The 12,032-nt window shown below is 39.1% G+C and overlaps 4 protein-coding genes and 1 long non-coding RNA gene across 6 annotated transcripts; 2 read left to right on the top strand and 3 right to left on the bottom strand.

Annotated features, from left to right (window-relative positions):
- The first annotated feature begins 468 nt into the window (after nucleotides 1-468).
- Nucleotides 469-3,265, top strand: LOC127251943 (vacuolar protein sorting-associated protein 2 homolog 1). The gene is made up of 5 exons (XM_051275906.1): nucleotides 469-636; nucleotides 1,550-1,680; nucleotides 2,375-2,479; nucleotides 2,618-2,878; nucleotides 2,964-3,265. The coding sequence occupies exons 1-5, from the start codon at nucleotides 600-602 to the stop codon at nucleotides 3,099-3,101; spliced, it is 672 nt and encodes a 223-aa protein (XP_051131863.1). The 5' UTR covers nucleotides 469-599; the 3' UTR covers nucleotides 3,102-3,265.
- A 45-nt stretch (nucleotides 3,266-3,310) lies between these two features.
- On the bottom strand, nucleotides 3,311-4,429 carry LOC127251944 (E3 ubiquitin-protein ligase EL5-like). The gene has a single exon (XM_051275907.1). It carries the CDS (start codon nucleotides 3,969-3,971, stop codon nucleotides 3,450-3,452), a length of 522 nt encoding a protein of 173 aa, XP_051131864.1. The 5' UTR covers nucleotides 3,972-4,429; the 3' UTR covers nucleotides 3,311-3,449.
- A 1,075-nt stretch (nucleotides 4,430-5,504) lies between these two features.
- Nucleotides 5,505-6,647, bottom strand: LOC127251684 (uncharacterized). The gene is made up of 2 exons (XR_007838956.1): nucleotides 6,521-6,647; nucleotides 5,505-6,348 (listed from the first exon to the last, which is right to left on the bottom strand). It is a non-coding gene; the product is annotated as an uncharacterized LOC127251684 (long non-coding RNA).
- On the top strand, nucleotides 5,874-8,770 carry LOC127251681 (mechanosensitive ion channel protein 10-like). Its single transcript, XM_051275496.1, has 5 exons — nucleotides 5,874-7,260; nucleotides 7,343-7,466; nucleotides 7,544-7,837; nucleotides 7,929-8,134; nucleotides 8,223-8,770. Exons 1-5 carry the CDS (start codon nucleotides 5,876-5,878, stop codon nucleotides 8,458-8,460), a joined length of 2,247 nt encoding a protein of 748 aa, XP_051131453.1. The 5' UTR covers nucleotides 5,874-5,875; the 3' UTR covers nucleotides 8,461-8,770.
- LOC127251682 (replication protein A 70 kDa DNA-binding subunit A) lies at nucleotides 8,523-11,917 on the bottom strand. 2 transcript variants are annotated; one of them, XR_007838955.1, is made up of 3 exons: nucleotides 11,550-11,917; nucleotides 8,765-10,740; nucleotides 8,523-8,644 (listed from the first exon to the last, which is right to left on the bottom strand). XR_007838955.1 is itself a non-coding variant. In XM_051275497.1 (2 exons), exons 1-2 carry the CDS (start codon nucleotides 11,807-11,809, stop codon nucleotides 9,090-9,092), a joined length of 1,911 nt encoding a protein of 636 aa, XP_051131454.1. In that variant the 5' UTR covers nucleotides 11,810-11,917; the 3' UTR covers nucleotides 8,620-9,089. The 2 variants fall into 2 exon arrangements, 1 of the variants encoding a protein (XP_051131454.1); XM_051275497.1 differs by having other exon boundaries at nucleotides 8,620-10,740.
- Between the last annotated feature and the right edge of the window lie 115 nt (nucleotides 11,918-12,032).

Raw genomic sequence — 12,032 nt, forward strand, 5'->3', positions numbered from 1 at the left:
AGTATGTTACATTTTTACTAAAAAAAAATTAAAAGAAATAGTTGGGTATTTTTAATTTTATAGATCATATAGGTGTTGATATGTTTGTGTAATAGATTATAGATGTCCACATGCTTTAAGAAACTGTTCTTTGCATGTGATCGGCCCCCACTGACCCAATAGTTTTATTGTACGGTCCTGAAGTGTGCCCGGCCTGCCTTGCAAAATAAAAATTTATATATATGGGACAACTATGACAGTAGAATTTGTAGTGTTTCAATTTTAGTAGATTCATTGATTTGTTTTGTGATTTTGACTGATTGGGTTTTCTTTCTATTTTAGGCCCAATTTTAAAATTGCTTCAATAATAAAGGCCCATTTTGTTAAGATTCCGCCCAAAATCAATGTGGCCCACGGGGATTGCACGCTCTATTGATTTTATTATTATTATTATTATTATTATGATCTACCGCGTAATGGTTTAGTTGGACTGCTTTTTGGATCGAAACTTCGTCGTGTGGTTTATGCCATCAACGCTGCAATTATTCATATAAAAGTCGCGGGTTTCTTTAGCCGATCTGAAAATTTCCGCCTGAAGCTAATCGATTCATCGGATAGCCATGAGTTTCCTTTTTGGAAAGAGGAAGACGCCCGCAGGTTCCTTTATTTTCAAGCAATATATATGTTTTTCGTGTATGCATTTTTTTTCGGGTTTGATTGTTAGGTCTTTTGTTTGATCGGTGATATTTGGATTGATGATCAGGGTTTGAGGAATTCTATTTTTTCACTAAGAATTTTGGGTTTGGATGATCTTAAAATTGTCTGAAGGACTTGATGACGATGATGATATGATTATTTATTCAATAGGGTTTAAAGATATCTAATTTAGACTCGAATTGTAGATTACAAGATTGTGCTCTAATTTTCTAAGCCTTCCGTTTGGAGATAGTAGAGAAATTCGATAGAACATTGAGCAATTTTGTTCGCATTAAGCCTATACAGAGGTTTTTCCACGACTCTCTTTGAAATTGGATATTCTCTTAAATTCTGCTATCTCTGAATCTGCAAAGTCTTACAATAATTTTAGTGCAGTCCCTGAATTCTGCCATGCCATTGCATAATCTGTGTTTAACGTAAGATTCAGCTCAAAATATTATTCAAAATGTAATCAATTTACAATAACCGTGGGTTCACCCAAACCTAAAATTCTTGGATAATTACAACCAGACAAAGTAGATAGTAGAAGATAAGAGCACTGTAGCATAAGTTTTAGCCCAAGTTGGTCGTTTGAACGAGTACTGTATTTGAGAGCTTTAGAGCACTTGGGTGAAGAGATTGAAAGGTTGCAACTGATGAGGTGGAAAACTCGGTAGTATTGTATTTGTTTGCAGTTGCACGCCATGTACCCAAATAAATTTGAAATTCATTACAAACACATAACTGAATCATTAGCATTTATATATTGATGCCGTATTACCGAACACTGATGCAAAGCGCCATTAAATGCGTGTATTTGGTAATTTGGACTGGGGATGTATGTGAAGATCATGCTGTCTTTTGTAACTTGCAGAACTTTTGCGGGAAAACAAAAGAATGCTGGATAAATCAATTCGGGAAATTGAAAGGGAGAGACAGGGCTTACAAACACAAGAAAAGAAGCTCATTGCAGAGATAAAGAAAAGTGCCAAGCAAGGGCAGATGGTCTGAGACTTCCCATAATATTTTTAATAAGCATCTATAATTTTGCCATATTTTTCTCAAGTTTGTGTTTTCTCTTTATTCATTGCTGGTACGATGAGATGTTCCTCTGATTAATCATATGCTCTTTAACTGAGATGTGGCAATGCTGTGTGATATTAATGTCCACTGTTCAATTTTAGCATTTAATTAGAAAGCTATGCTTTTGAAAAATTACAGTTGGTGTTACTAAAGGCTTCAAAGCATTGAAGAGCAACAGAAGCTGACTTGTTATTTGGTTTTTTACTTTAAGTATGCTGCAGAAATATGGAGTCTGTGATTCACCTGTACTGGAGTATTTTGGCTGATAGTTTTGTATCTTTGAAGTACACACATTGTAATTTCCAAATCCATGCTTGAAATAGTTGAAGTTTGTGTGAGCCGACTCAAATGGTTGCATTGTGATTTTGCTGAATTTGTGAAACTAGTTCTATTAATTTATATAAATTTGCCATTCTATGGAAATCATACCTTGGAGGATTGTTATTTCCTGGTTGTTTAGGTTCTGAATTTGTTTCCTGAAAACAGTGATGACTTTCTGACCTCCGTTACCAAGCATTGTCCATTGGCCATTGTTTTATTTTTTAGTTTTTCAATTCTAGAAAAGTTTGTGATCCAATTTAACTCAATATGGTAATTCCAAACTTTATTATGACAGGGAGCTGTTAGGGTGATGGCGAAAGATCTGATTAGAACACGACATCAAATTGAAAAGTTTTACAAGCTGAAATCTCAACTTCAAGGTGTTTCCCTCAGAATTCAGGTTTGTTGCCAATATTTGGCTTCTTGAGATTTGCTTTAAAATATTGCATCCAGTTCTTTAGGAGGTTTACAAATAAGTGATTCAGTTATATTTTCAAAGCCTCAAATTGCTTCTATAATTGAAATATTTCTTTCACAGACACTAAAATCAACACAAGCTATGGGTGAGGCAATGAAAGGCGTCACTAAAGCGATGGGTCAAATGAATAGACAGATGAACCTTCCCTCTCTGCAAAAGATAATGCAAGAATTTGAAAGGCAGAATGAGAGGATGGAATTGACCAGCGAGGTGATGGCGGATGCCATTGATGATGCACTTGAAGGAGATGAGGAAGAAGAAGAGACCGAAGAACTGGTGAATCAGGTTCTTGACGAGATTGGTGTTGGTATCAATTCTGAGGTACAGGTTCAGCTCTCTTATTCTCTCTTTCCAGTTTTATGCACCCGAATCACAAAATGAATTTACATCTGTTATGTTAATGCAGCTTGTTGACGCTCCCTCTGCGACTGTAGCCACTCCGGCTTCTAAGAATAAGGTCCCACAAGCGGAGGCAACAGGAAATGATGATGGCGGCATAGACAGTGACCTCCAGGCCAGGTTAGATAATTTAAGGAGGATGTAATTTGTTTGTAATATATATTGCTCTGGTGACACATGATATGCAATGCGAGCTTGTTATATTTGTGAAAATGTTTTTATATATGCCCGGTTTGAAACATATTGAAGTTTATATAAGATTTTGGCCACGAGCTACGTATCAGAAATAGATTCTTGTGCCTGCCTCTACATTGAATCTCTGAATTTTAGAACACATAAGTGAAGAACACATGACAGATCCAATTTGTGTGCACCACTTTATAACACCTTCATTATTACCATTTGACTTTCTTATGCCTGCATAAAATTTCTACCGCACTTTATGTACACAAACATTACTGCTCTACACCTTCGCAGCTGTGGTTTTTATCATCTAAACCACGTAAGGAAAACCTAGCAGCCTTTCCTCTGAATGCCACATGGCATCATGCCGTTGGGCACTAGGTTCCCCGTGGGGGGCGGGTGGTTCCACCACGGGGGTACGGCAGAGGGGGCAGTCCATGCGGGAATAAAGCCACATATCGATACAGGGAGCATGAAAGCAGTGCCTACACTTGGGCAGCTGCTTTAACTCCTCACCTTCTTCGAAAACTGATAAGCAGATTGCACATTCAGTGTCACCTTCTTCATCAATTGCTTCTTTCTCTTTCTTGTTGTACTTGAAGCTAAAAATTGAGGTATGGAAATCCCGCCTCGATATGCCTCCTGGACTGCCCCTTCTAGCCCTCTGCCGGAGACTATGATCCCTCAAATCTATGCAGAACTTTACAACGAGCATGTTGTAGAGTGCAAGAAGGATAGCTGCAGTTCCTACCACGACTATGCCATAGTAGAACGTAGATAGGTTGGATCTAGTTGGTGAAGGTGGTGGCTGTGAGCTTGGAGGGTCTCCCATGGCGATGTGATGATGAATGTTGTTTTCTTGAAAGTTTTAGATAGAGTTTGTAGGGGATTGATAGTTATCATGTAATAGTGTGGGGATGAGTAGAGAAGAGACTAGTTTTATATATTGTGGAACAAGACATTAATGGGGCCAACATGTAATCCAAAATTTTAATTATACTTGGGCAGACGAGTAAGAAGAAGCTTGATGTTGATTTTGCTGGTTGGCTCTAAAATGGTAGTGTGGGTAAGGTGTTGCTTTCAGGCAACAGTAGTATCTCAGATTGTTGAATATAGCATTTATGTGTGTGTGTGTGTGTGTGATATATATGTACACACACATATATCACAAAAATGTACAAACAAAGACTAAACATTTTCTTACTGTGAAGGGCGAATTGGTCATTTTATGTAACCATTAATACAACTTGTGGTATATATATGTATAGATATTAAGATCTATTTCAATACAAGTTGTGGTCCTTTGAGTCGACATTGATATTAAATAATTTTAATACAAGAGATCTATTTATATAAATAGTCTCCTGTGTGGATATAACATGTATTTGTATATAATACTAGAAAGTTTAGAATTTTGTAGTGTTAGGGTTGCGACCAGCCGAGTTGAGCCCTAGTAGCCGGTACTTGAGTCGTTGGTGATCATAACTCGACTCAATACAAATATTTACGAGTTAAATCAGCATCATGTTTGATTAAATAAAATTAGCATTCTAACCATCATACAAACATCATATGTTAATATATATATATATAAAATAACATAATTTGTGAGGTATAAAAATATGTTCATTACAAGCAAGTTAAAAGTCATTAATATTGATTAATCAAACCATTAATTTATGTTATTTGCATTAAACACGTATCCAACTAATTGAATTGTCAGCCGACTAACATATATCAGCATAAACTCAAATCCTATTTACATATTCTTACAAATATATAAATTTGGTCATTTTCCAAATTAATAAATTGTCGATATCAAAGTAATTGCAAACAAAATAATCTTCGGACTCAACACAAAAATCTAAATCCATTTTGATTACTTACAAGTCTTCTTTTGAACGGCTTCGATAATTCTAATATGATTACATATATCAATATTTTGTATGTATTGTTAGATAGCTCTGTAACTTGACAATTGAATCAAATAAATATATTTATATATTAATTTCAAAAATATATCAAGGAGACGTTAAAGAGTTAAGGGTGATATCATATACCAATTTCAGTGAGATTTTATTTAAGTTGCTGAAACCGCCAACAATCAATTCGAGTTCGACGCAGTACATATTTTGTTGGTTTCTTAAAACTGACTTTGCTATATTCGTTTTTGGGAGCGTGGTGATGTGTAAATTATATAGACACACATTTTCATGACATTTATGCATAAGAAAGAACAGCCAAAATGACAATTAAGATATGGGAAAGGATAGTGCTGATACTAAAAATTTATAACATATAATTATATTAATTATTTTAATTAATTACGTAAATCAAAATAATTAATTTTAAATAATTCGAGTGCTGAACTCTATCCCCTTTCCTAAAATAATCACCATTTGTCCCGTAAGAGATGGTACGGTGTCAAGAGTAAACTTGTGACCCTTTCAATGTATTAGATCATGATTTTGAAATTTTTTTATTTTATTTGCCACACAAATCTTGTTTAGGATAAGTGCAATATCACTTCAATAGTTTGCAGACTATTAGATTTAATCAAAAATTTGCTCGAACATCTTTCCCGACTACCATAGTTTGCAACTGTCGTGTTCGCCCACAAATGATGCCATGTCGTGTGGACTTTGGAGTCACCTCCTCAACATTGAAATTTCAATGCTAACTATAAGCAGGCTGAATTAACTAACTTCACCTCATCATTTTCATTCCTCATCTTCAATGGAAGGAGGGGAGAAATCATCAGAAAACGAAACCTTTGTAGTGGAGATTCAGCCCGACAAAATCCATTATTCCCAAGATAATATTGGCAATGGCAAATCTGAACCACCACCCCTCAAGGTCCAGGACCATCACCATAACCCTTCAATGGCGGAGCTGTCCATGCTCCAACTAGCTCTACTTTCCACCACTACACAGACACACCCTCAAACTTCAATTAAACCTCCATCTCCATCTCCATCACCATCTTCCTCACCTCAAATTCAACAGCCTTCACCAATGCCTCCCCAACCCATCAGAAGAAGAACCTCAGCTTATGCCAAGCCCAAGTCCAGGATAGCCGAGCCGCCATATCCATTCAAATCCAAGCCAATCGAGCCACAACCTGCACCTCCCGTCGCATCGCCAAAACAGACTCCAAAGACGCCGTTAACGGGAGGTGACAATAGTGTGGGCGGGGACGACGAGGAGGTCTACAAAACAGATAGCGTCAGGGCTGGCAATAAGGCTAAGAAGGGCAGGAAAACGAAAGCGGTGGAGGTGATCGAATGGTCTGCATTCGTGACCATAACGACCGTTTTGATCGCCAGTTTAACAGTTAACAAACTGAAAACAGGTTTCCAAATTTGGGGTCTAGAAATTCACCTCTGGAGATGGAGCTTGATGGTGATGGTGATCTTCTGCGGCCGTCTCTTCACCGAATGGCTAACCAACGCCCTCGTGTTCTTGATCGAAAAGAACTTTCTGCTCAAGAAGAAGGTTCTGTACTTTGTCTTCGGGTTGAAGAAGAGCGTGCGCATCGTCTTTTGGCTGGCCTTGATTCTCGTGGCATGGTTGGTGTTGATCAACGTAGAGGTCGACGAAAAGGCCTCCCGAGTTCGCTATTACATCACGAGAGGGATCGTGTCGACTCTGGTCGGGGCAGTTCTGTGGCTGCTGAAGACATTACTCATCAAGCTCATAGCATCCTCGTTCCATGTTAGGACTTATTTCGACAGGATTCAAGAATCCATATTTCATCAGTACATCCTGCAGGCTCTATCGGGGCCTCCATTGCTGACAAACAGTTCCGAAGGAGTCTCTTCTAGGCGAAGTAGTGGGAAGTTGAGTTTCAGGAGACCGAATGCCGGAAAGAAGGCGAAGGACGGGGAGGTCATTGATGTCGATAAGCTTTACAAGATGAAGAGGGAGAAAGTGTCTGCTTGGACCATGAAAGGGCTGATTGGAGTTATAAGGGATTCGGCGCTGCGCACCGTCTATGATACGATTGACGAGAGCGTAGATGACGAGTCAGAAGAGCAGCCGATGGCGGCTATTAATAGCGAGGTCGAAGCAAGGGAAGCTGCCTATAGAATCTTCAAAAATGTTGCAAAGGAAGGACACAAGTAATTTAAAAACTATACCAATCATATACCTCATCCAGATGTTGAATATCCTTAACTGATGTGGTTGTGTTGTTTGTTGTAGATACATCGAAGAAGACGACCTCCTGCGCTTTTTGCCGAAAGAAGAGGTTGAAAACGCTATTCCCCTGTTCGAAGGAGCTGCAGAGTCTAAAAGGATCAAGAGATCAGCCTTCAGAAATTGGGTGGTGAGATAATCATCAATATCAAGGAAAACAGTAATCATGTATCTCTAACTTCAACTATATATAATTTTCGAATGCAGGTAAAGGCCTATAACGAGAGAAAGTACCTAGCGCATTCTCTTACCGATGCCAAAACTGCCATCGAGGAGCTAAACAGGCTGGCGTCGGCGCTTATCCTGGTAGTGATAATCATAGTATGGTTCCTTTTAATGGAGATCGCAACCACCCAAGTATTGGTGTTCATCGCGTCTCAGATTTTGCTCGTTGTCTTCATGTTTGGCAACACTGCTAAAACAGTATTCGAAGCCATCATATTCGTCTTCATTGTGCACCCATTTGATGTCGGAGATCGCTGTGTTGTTGAAGGTGCTCAGGTAACTAATGTGTTTCCGGCCACTGAAAAATCAAGGTTTTATCCTTTTGTTCAGCTGAGTTTGTTCATTCTGATTGCTGAGAACTTTCCAGATGATTGTCGATGAGATGAACATTCTGACAACAATCTTCCTGAAACCGGACAATGAGAAGGTGTACTATCCGAACGCAGTGTTGGCCACCAAAGCTATAAGCAACTTTAACCGAAGCCCCGAGATGATGGGTGATTCTGTGGAGTTTGCTGTCGATTTCTCCACTTCTGTGGAGAGCATAGCTGCCCTGAAAAGCAAAATAAAAGTGTGCGTATAATTGAAATCCATCTTCCTAATTATAACAGGTTGCGACTAATTGATGTTAAATGTTAATGATGGATAAATGGATGTTCAGGTATTTGGAGAGTAAGCCTCAGCAATGGAATCCAAACCACATGGTGCAGATGAAGGAAATAGTAGATGCGGACAAGATGATTATGGAACTTTACGTGACGCATACGTTAAACTTCCAAAATGCGGGGGAGAGGGGCAATCGAAGATCTGACCTTGTTTTGGAACTCAAGAGGATCCTTGAAGAGCTCAGGATTAGGTACCATCTTCTGCCCCAGGAAGTGGAAGTGGAGGTCCGATGAGCCGGAGGAGGATTAGGTACCTTTTCAGTCTTCATCTTGATCTTGAGGGAGCCTAATTTTGTTTGGAGGCTCTTCTGCATACTTCACTTGTAAAGCTGCCCTTTCTTCTTGTTGTGCCTCTATTTCCTCCTTGTAAATTCTGCAAAGGCGTGATTCTCGTACCTAGTCTGTAGCAAATTTTACTCTTTTGGGCATAAAAGATCTTGTTAGAAAGCAAATGATCATAAGTTTGATCATGTAATCAACTATCCAACAATTCATGTCAATGTGTTCTTAATGGAGGCTGACATAGACAAAAGTTTACCGTTGAGTTACGGACATCTATGCTGAGTTATTAGATGCTACCCAAACCCTGTCTGCTTTTGACGGATCCATTCCATGCACATTTCCTGCACTATATAAACAAAAGAGGCAACACAGCAAGGGCTTGGAGACATTTTTGTCGTGACTCAATGTTGTGCAGTGGAAGAATGACTTTCTTATTTATGAAATCAATCAAATATAATCCTCATGTAGAGTCAATTACATCTGCCTTGCTGTAAGCAGATTTGAGAATCTCAGTGAACAAATTTAACAGATTGTTAATGGTTGGTATAAAGATAAGAACAACACTAGACTAAGTATCTTCTTCAATGCAGATGGAGCTTTGATATCATACCAAAGAGAAAGCTACTTTCTTCGGCATAGTTCACCTTTTCAGCCTTTACGACTGTTATCTTCACCCTCTGCTCATCACCATAAATCTCCTCCTTGATTTTGAGTCTAAGTAGAAACTCTGAAAAGAGACAATTTCGAATAGTTTCAACAAATCTGGTTTCATCTTCTGATTCATATTTCATTGCGTACAAGTCCTTGGCCGGGCAACCTAAAATCTCTTCACCACTTTCCTGAAAAGCAGTCACCCATGTCACACCAGTATGATCCTGAACCTGGAGTTGAAGAAGGTATCTGTAGTCACACTCTTCAAACTCTTGATTGCACCGATCACATAGCCATCTAGAGTTACCAGACTTTGTTACTTTCTTGCTACACTGCCTGTCACCGATCATCAAAGGGCAAGCTGTGTAACAGAAAGAGTCCGTTTTGATGAAAGATATAGTAGCCTTAACTGTAATCCAGTCTGGCTTGTCCGACCTTCCTAGTCCTTCATCTTTTATTTGTGTCAAAGTCTTGCGAGTCTCATTCTTCGATCCCCCTGTTATATTATCTCTGGATATCGAATGAGAAACACTATCTCTTCCACCTCCAGCATACCAGTCCTTCAAGGCATTAGCTTCTTGACAATCTGGATTTATGAACAACTGAGTAGCAGAGATGGTGCTTATGGACTTCCCACTGAAGTCATTGACTTTACCAGCTTTGATTGCTAAAATTGGAGAAATTCCAGCTCCTACCATTTCTTGCAATTGTTGTCCTTCTCTGTTACAAAAATCTCCCCATAGTGTCAACTCAACACTTAATCCAGATTGATCTTTCAAGTTCAGAATTCTCCTTTGGGTTTCCATTCCATTCTTTCTCAATATAGGAACTGATGGGTTCACAGTTACCACAACACCAATTACATCTAGTATAGAATTGTTTTCAATGTTCTGAATATTGCTAATGGTTCTAAATGAAAATTGTTGCCTAGGTATTGAAGCATCTTCATCTGGACAAAGATCCACCGATGATGATGTCTCCAAAAATATTTCCCACTCATTTTTCAGATGGTTAAAATTCTTCTGGGCAGGTTTCAAGCTACCTTTTGATATTACATAGACCTTTCCAACATCGACAGCATCATAAAAACGATCAACCACTGAATTGAAGCATGTTACCCGGATTTCCCCTCCATCAGAGTCAAGAAGATCAAAGGAGAATACTTTCCCATCACCTCTTGCATTGTTGTAACGTCGAATATCACCTTTGGCTGTCACCCGTGCCTTAATTGCCCATCGACCTTGATAAGGATTCAAAGCAGCAATGGGGATGATGCGAGCTGGGGCTTCATTCCTCATGATTGCTCCATGATTTTTATAATTTGGAGGTGGTTTGTAAGGGGGCTGAACAGTGGGACAAAACTGTGTGCTGTTTCCTTGACTTTGTAAGCTCGAATTATGGCTAATACTTGTGATCGTAGAATTTTGAGTACCAACACTGCGATTGTTCATCAATGGTGGGCGTCCGGAAGTAGCATCAGGGGCAGGCTTTGGAGGAATGGAATTAGACTCATTCAATTTTGGGTTTCCAATAATATCACAATCTGGAATGATTGTTTCCATGTTCAGCACCACAATAATCCTGCAAGCACAATGTACATTTATGAGCTTCAACCAGGAGCTTAAAGCTGTTCTAAACAATTCACAGCATTATTCTAAAGTCGGTTTTTTGGCAGTTATGAATTGCTTTAGACTGCACAAAAAGACTTCAATTCAAATTGACAGACGAAAACAATTCATGATGACAAAACTCCTTTATAACCATGATATTAGCTGCATCAACAACAGACTTCTCACAAGCACATGAAATTAGCTTTCTGAGAAATGAGACCAACAGTTACTCTAGAGTCAATGAGAAAACCATGAATTGTGTAATACTTCAATCAGATGTTTTCCATTATATTGTGCAAATGAGCATTGCTATATTGAAAACTGTTGAACACCATCCCAATGAACATTGAATCAACTTTAAATATTCTAGTGAGCATGTCTGCCCTTACTGCGATATTAGTTTGTCCAACAACAGATTTCTCAATAGCACAATAAATTAGGTTTCTGAGAAGACAATCAGCCAACAGTTTATCTTAAAGTCAACGAAAAAACATGCCCTGTTCCATACTTCAACCAGTTGCTCCCACTTTATTATGCAGATGCGCATTGCTATGCTGGAGCATATAATACACCTCAATTCCATCCTAATGAATACAAATGTTGCGGTACTAAGGACAAGCAAATGTCAACTCATAATTCACCAAAGTACAAAGCGCGAATCCCTCAAACAACGTCAAATTCAGAAGGAAGCCAGAAGTCATCCACTTACAGATAGATGCAGAGGAATTTTGCACGAAAAAGAAAAATTAAATAAAGTAACATAACACATAATTTACTGACTTGCGGTTTTGAACGATGCTGCAGACATAATCGATTAGTTGGATGACGGAGCCCTTGCGCACCTGACCAGACTTAACTCGTGAATTGAGCTGAGTGGCGAGCATGGCGTGCTGACTCACCACCGAGTCCGAGAGGAGGAGGCGATAGCGCTCCTGCGTAGAGCCTATGAGTTTGATGTCCAACACCTGCACCAGCGGCTTGGAGTTTACGTCTCCGGCGGAAATCGCCGGTATAGCATTAGCCGTCAGATTTACAGGCATTTCGTTCTCTAACCAAAGCGGAGAACCCTAATTACCGGAAAATTGGAGGGGAAGATAACGAATGAGAAAAAGAGGGATCTCGGACGAGGAATTTCGGTTTATTTATACAGGGAAGGGCTTACGAGGGCAAATTGGTAAATAAAAAAAAGGAGCGTTGAAATGGCGGCAAAACCGACATACTGTTGGGATGCGCCTATACGCAATAAACTATTATTAATGCATT

Source organism: Andrographis paniculata, unplaced genomic scaffold (assembly GCF_009805555.1).
Source record: "Andrographis paniculata isolate CXL003 unplaced genomic scaffold, ASM980555v1 Contig45END, whole genome shotgun sequence".
Taxonomy (NCBI): domain Eukaryota; kingdom Viridiplantae; phylum Streptophyta; class Magnoliopsida; order Lamiales; family Acanthaceae; genus Andrographis; species Andrographis paniculata.

Bases quoted from the DNA above. Each gene is read 5' to 3' on its own strand.
- LOC127251681 (XM_051275496.1), top strand. From the start codon at position 5,876: ATGGAAGGAGGGGAGAAATCATCAGAAAACGAAACCTTTGTAGTGGAG. The intron at 7,261-7,342 runs GTAATTTAAAAA...TGTTTGTTGTAG, and splicing joins GTTGCAAAGGAAGGACACAA to ATACATCGAAGAAGACGACC. The intron at 7,838-7,928 runs GTAACTAATGTG...AGAACTTTCCAG, and splicing joins GTGTTGTTGAAGGTGCTCAG to ATGATTGTCGATGAGATGAA.
- LOC127251944 (XM_051275907.1), bottom strand. From the start codon at position 3,971: ATGGGAGACCCTCCAAGCTCACAGCCACCACCTTCACCAACTAGATCC.
- LOC127251943 (XM_051275906.1), top strand. From the start codon at position 600: ATGAGTTTCCTTTTTGGAAAGAGGAAGACGCCCGCAG. The intron at 637-1,549 runs GTTCCTTTATTT...TGTAACTTGCAG, and splicing joins AAAGAGGAAGACGCCCGCAG to AACTTTTGCGGGAAAACAAA. The intron at 1,681-2,374 runs GTCTGAGACTTC...TTATTATGACAG, and splicing joins GTGCCAAGCAAGGGCAGATG to GGAGCTGTTAGGGTGATGGC.
- LOC127251682 (XM_051275497.1), bottom strand. From the start codon at position 11,809: ATGCCTGTAAATCTGACGGCTAATGCTATACCGGCGATTTCCGCCGGA. The intron at 10,741-11,549 runs GTCAGTAAATTA...TTGTGCTTGCAG, and splicing joins AGCATCGTTCAAAACCGCAA to GATTATTGTGGTGCTGAACA.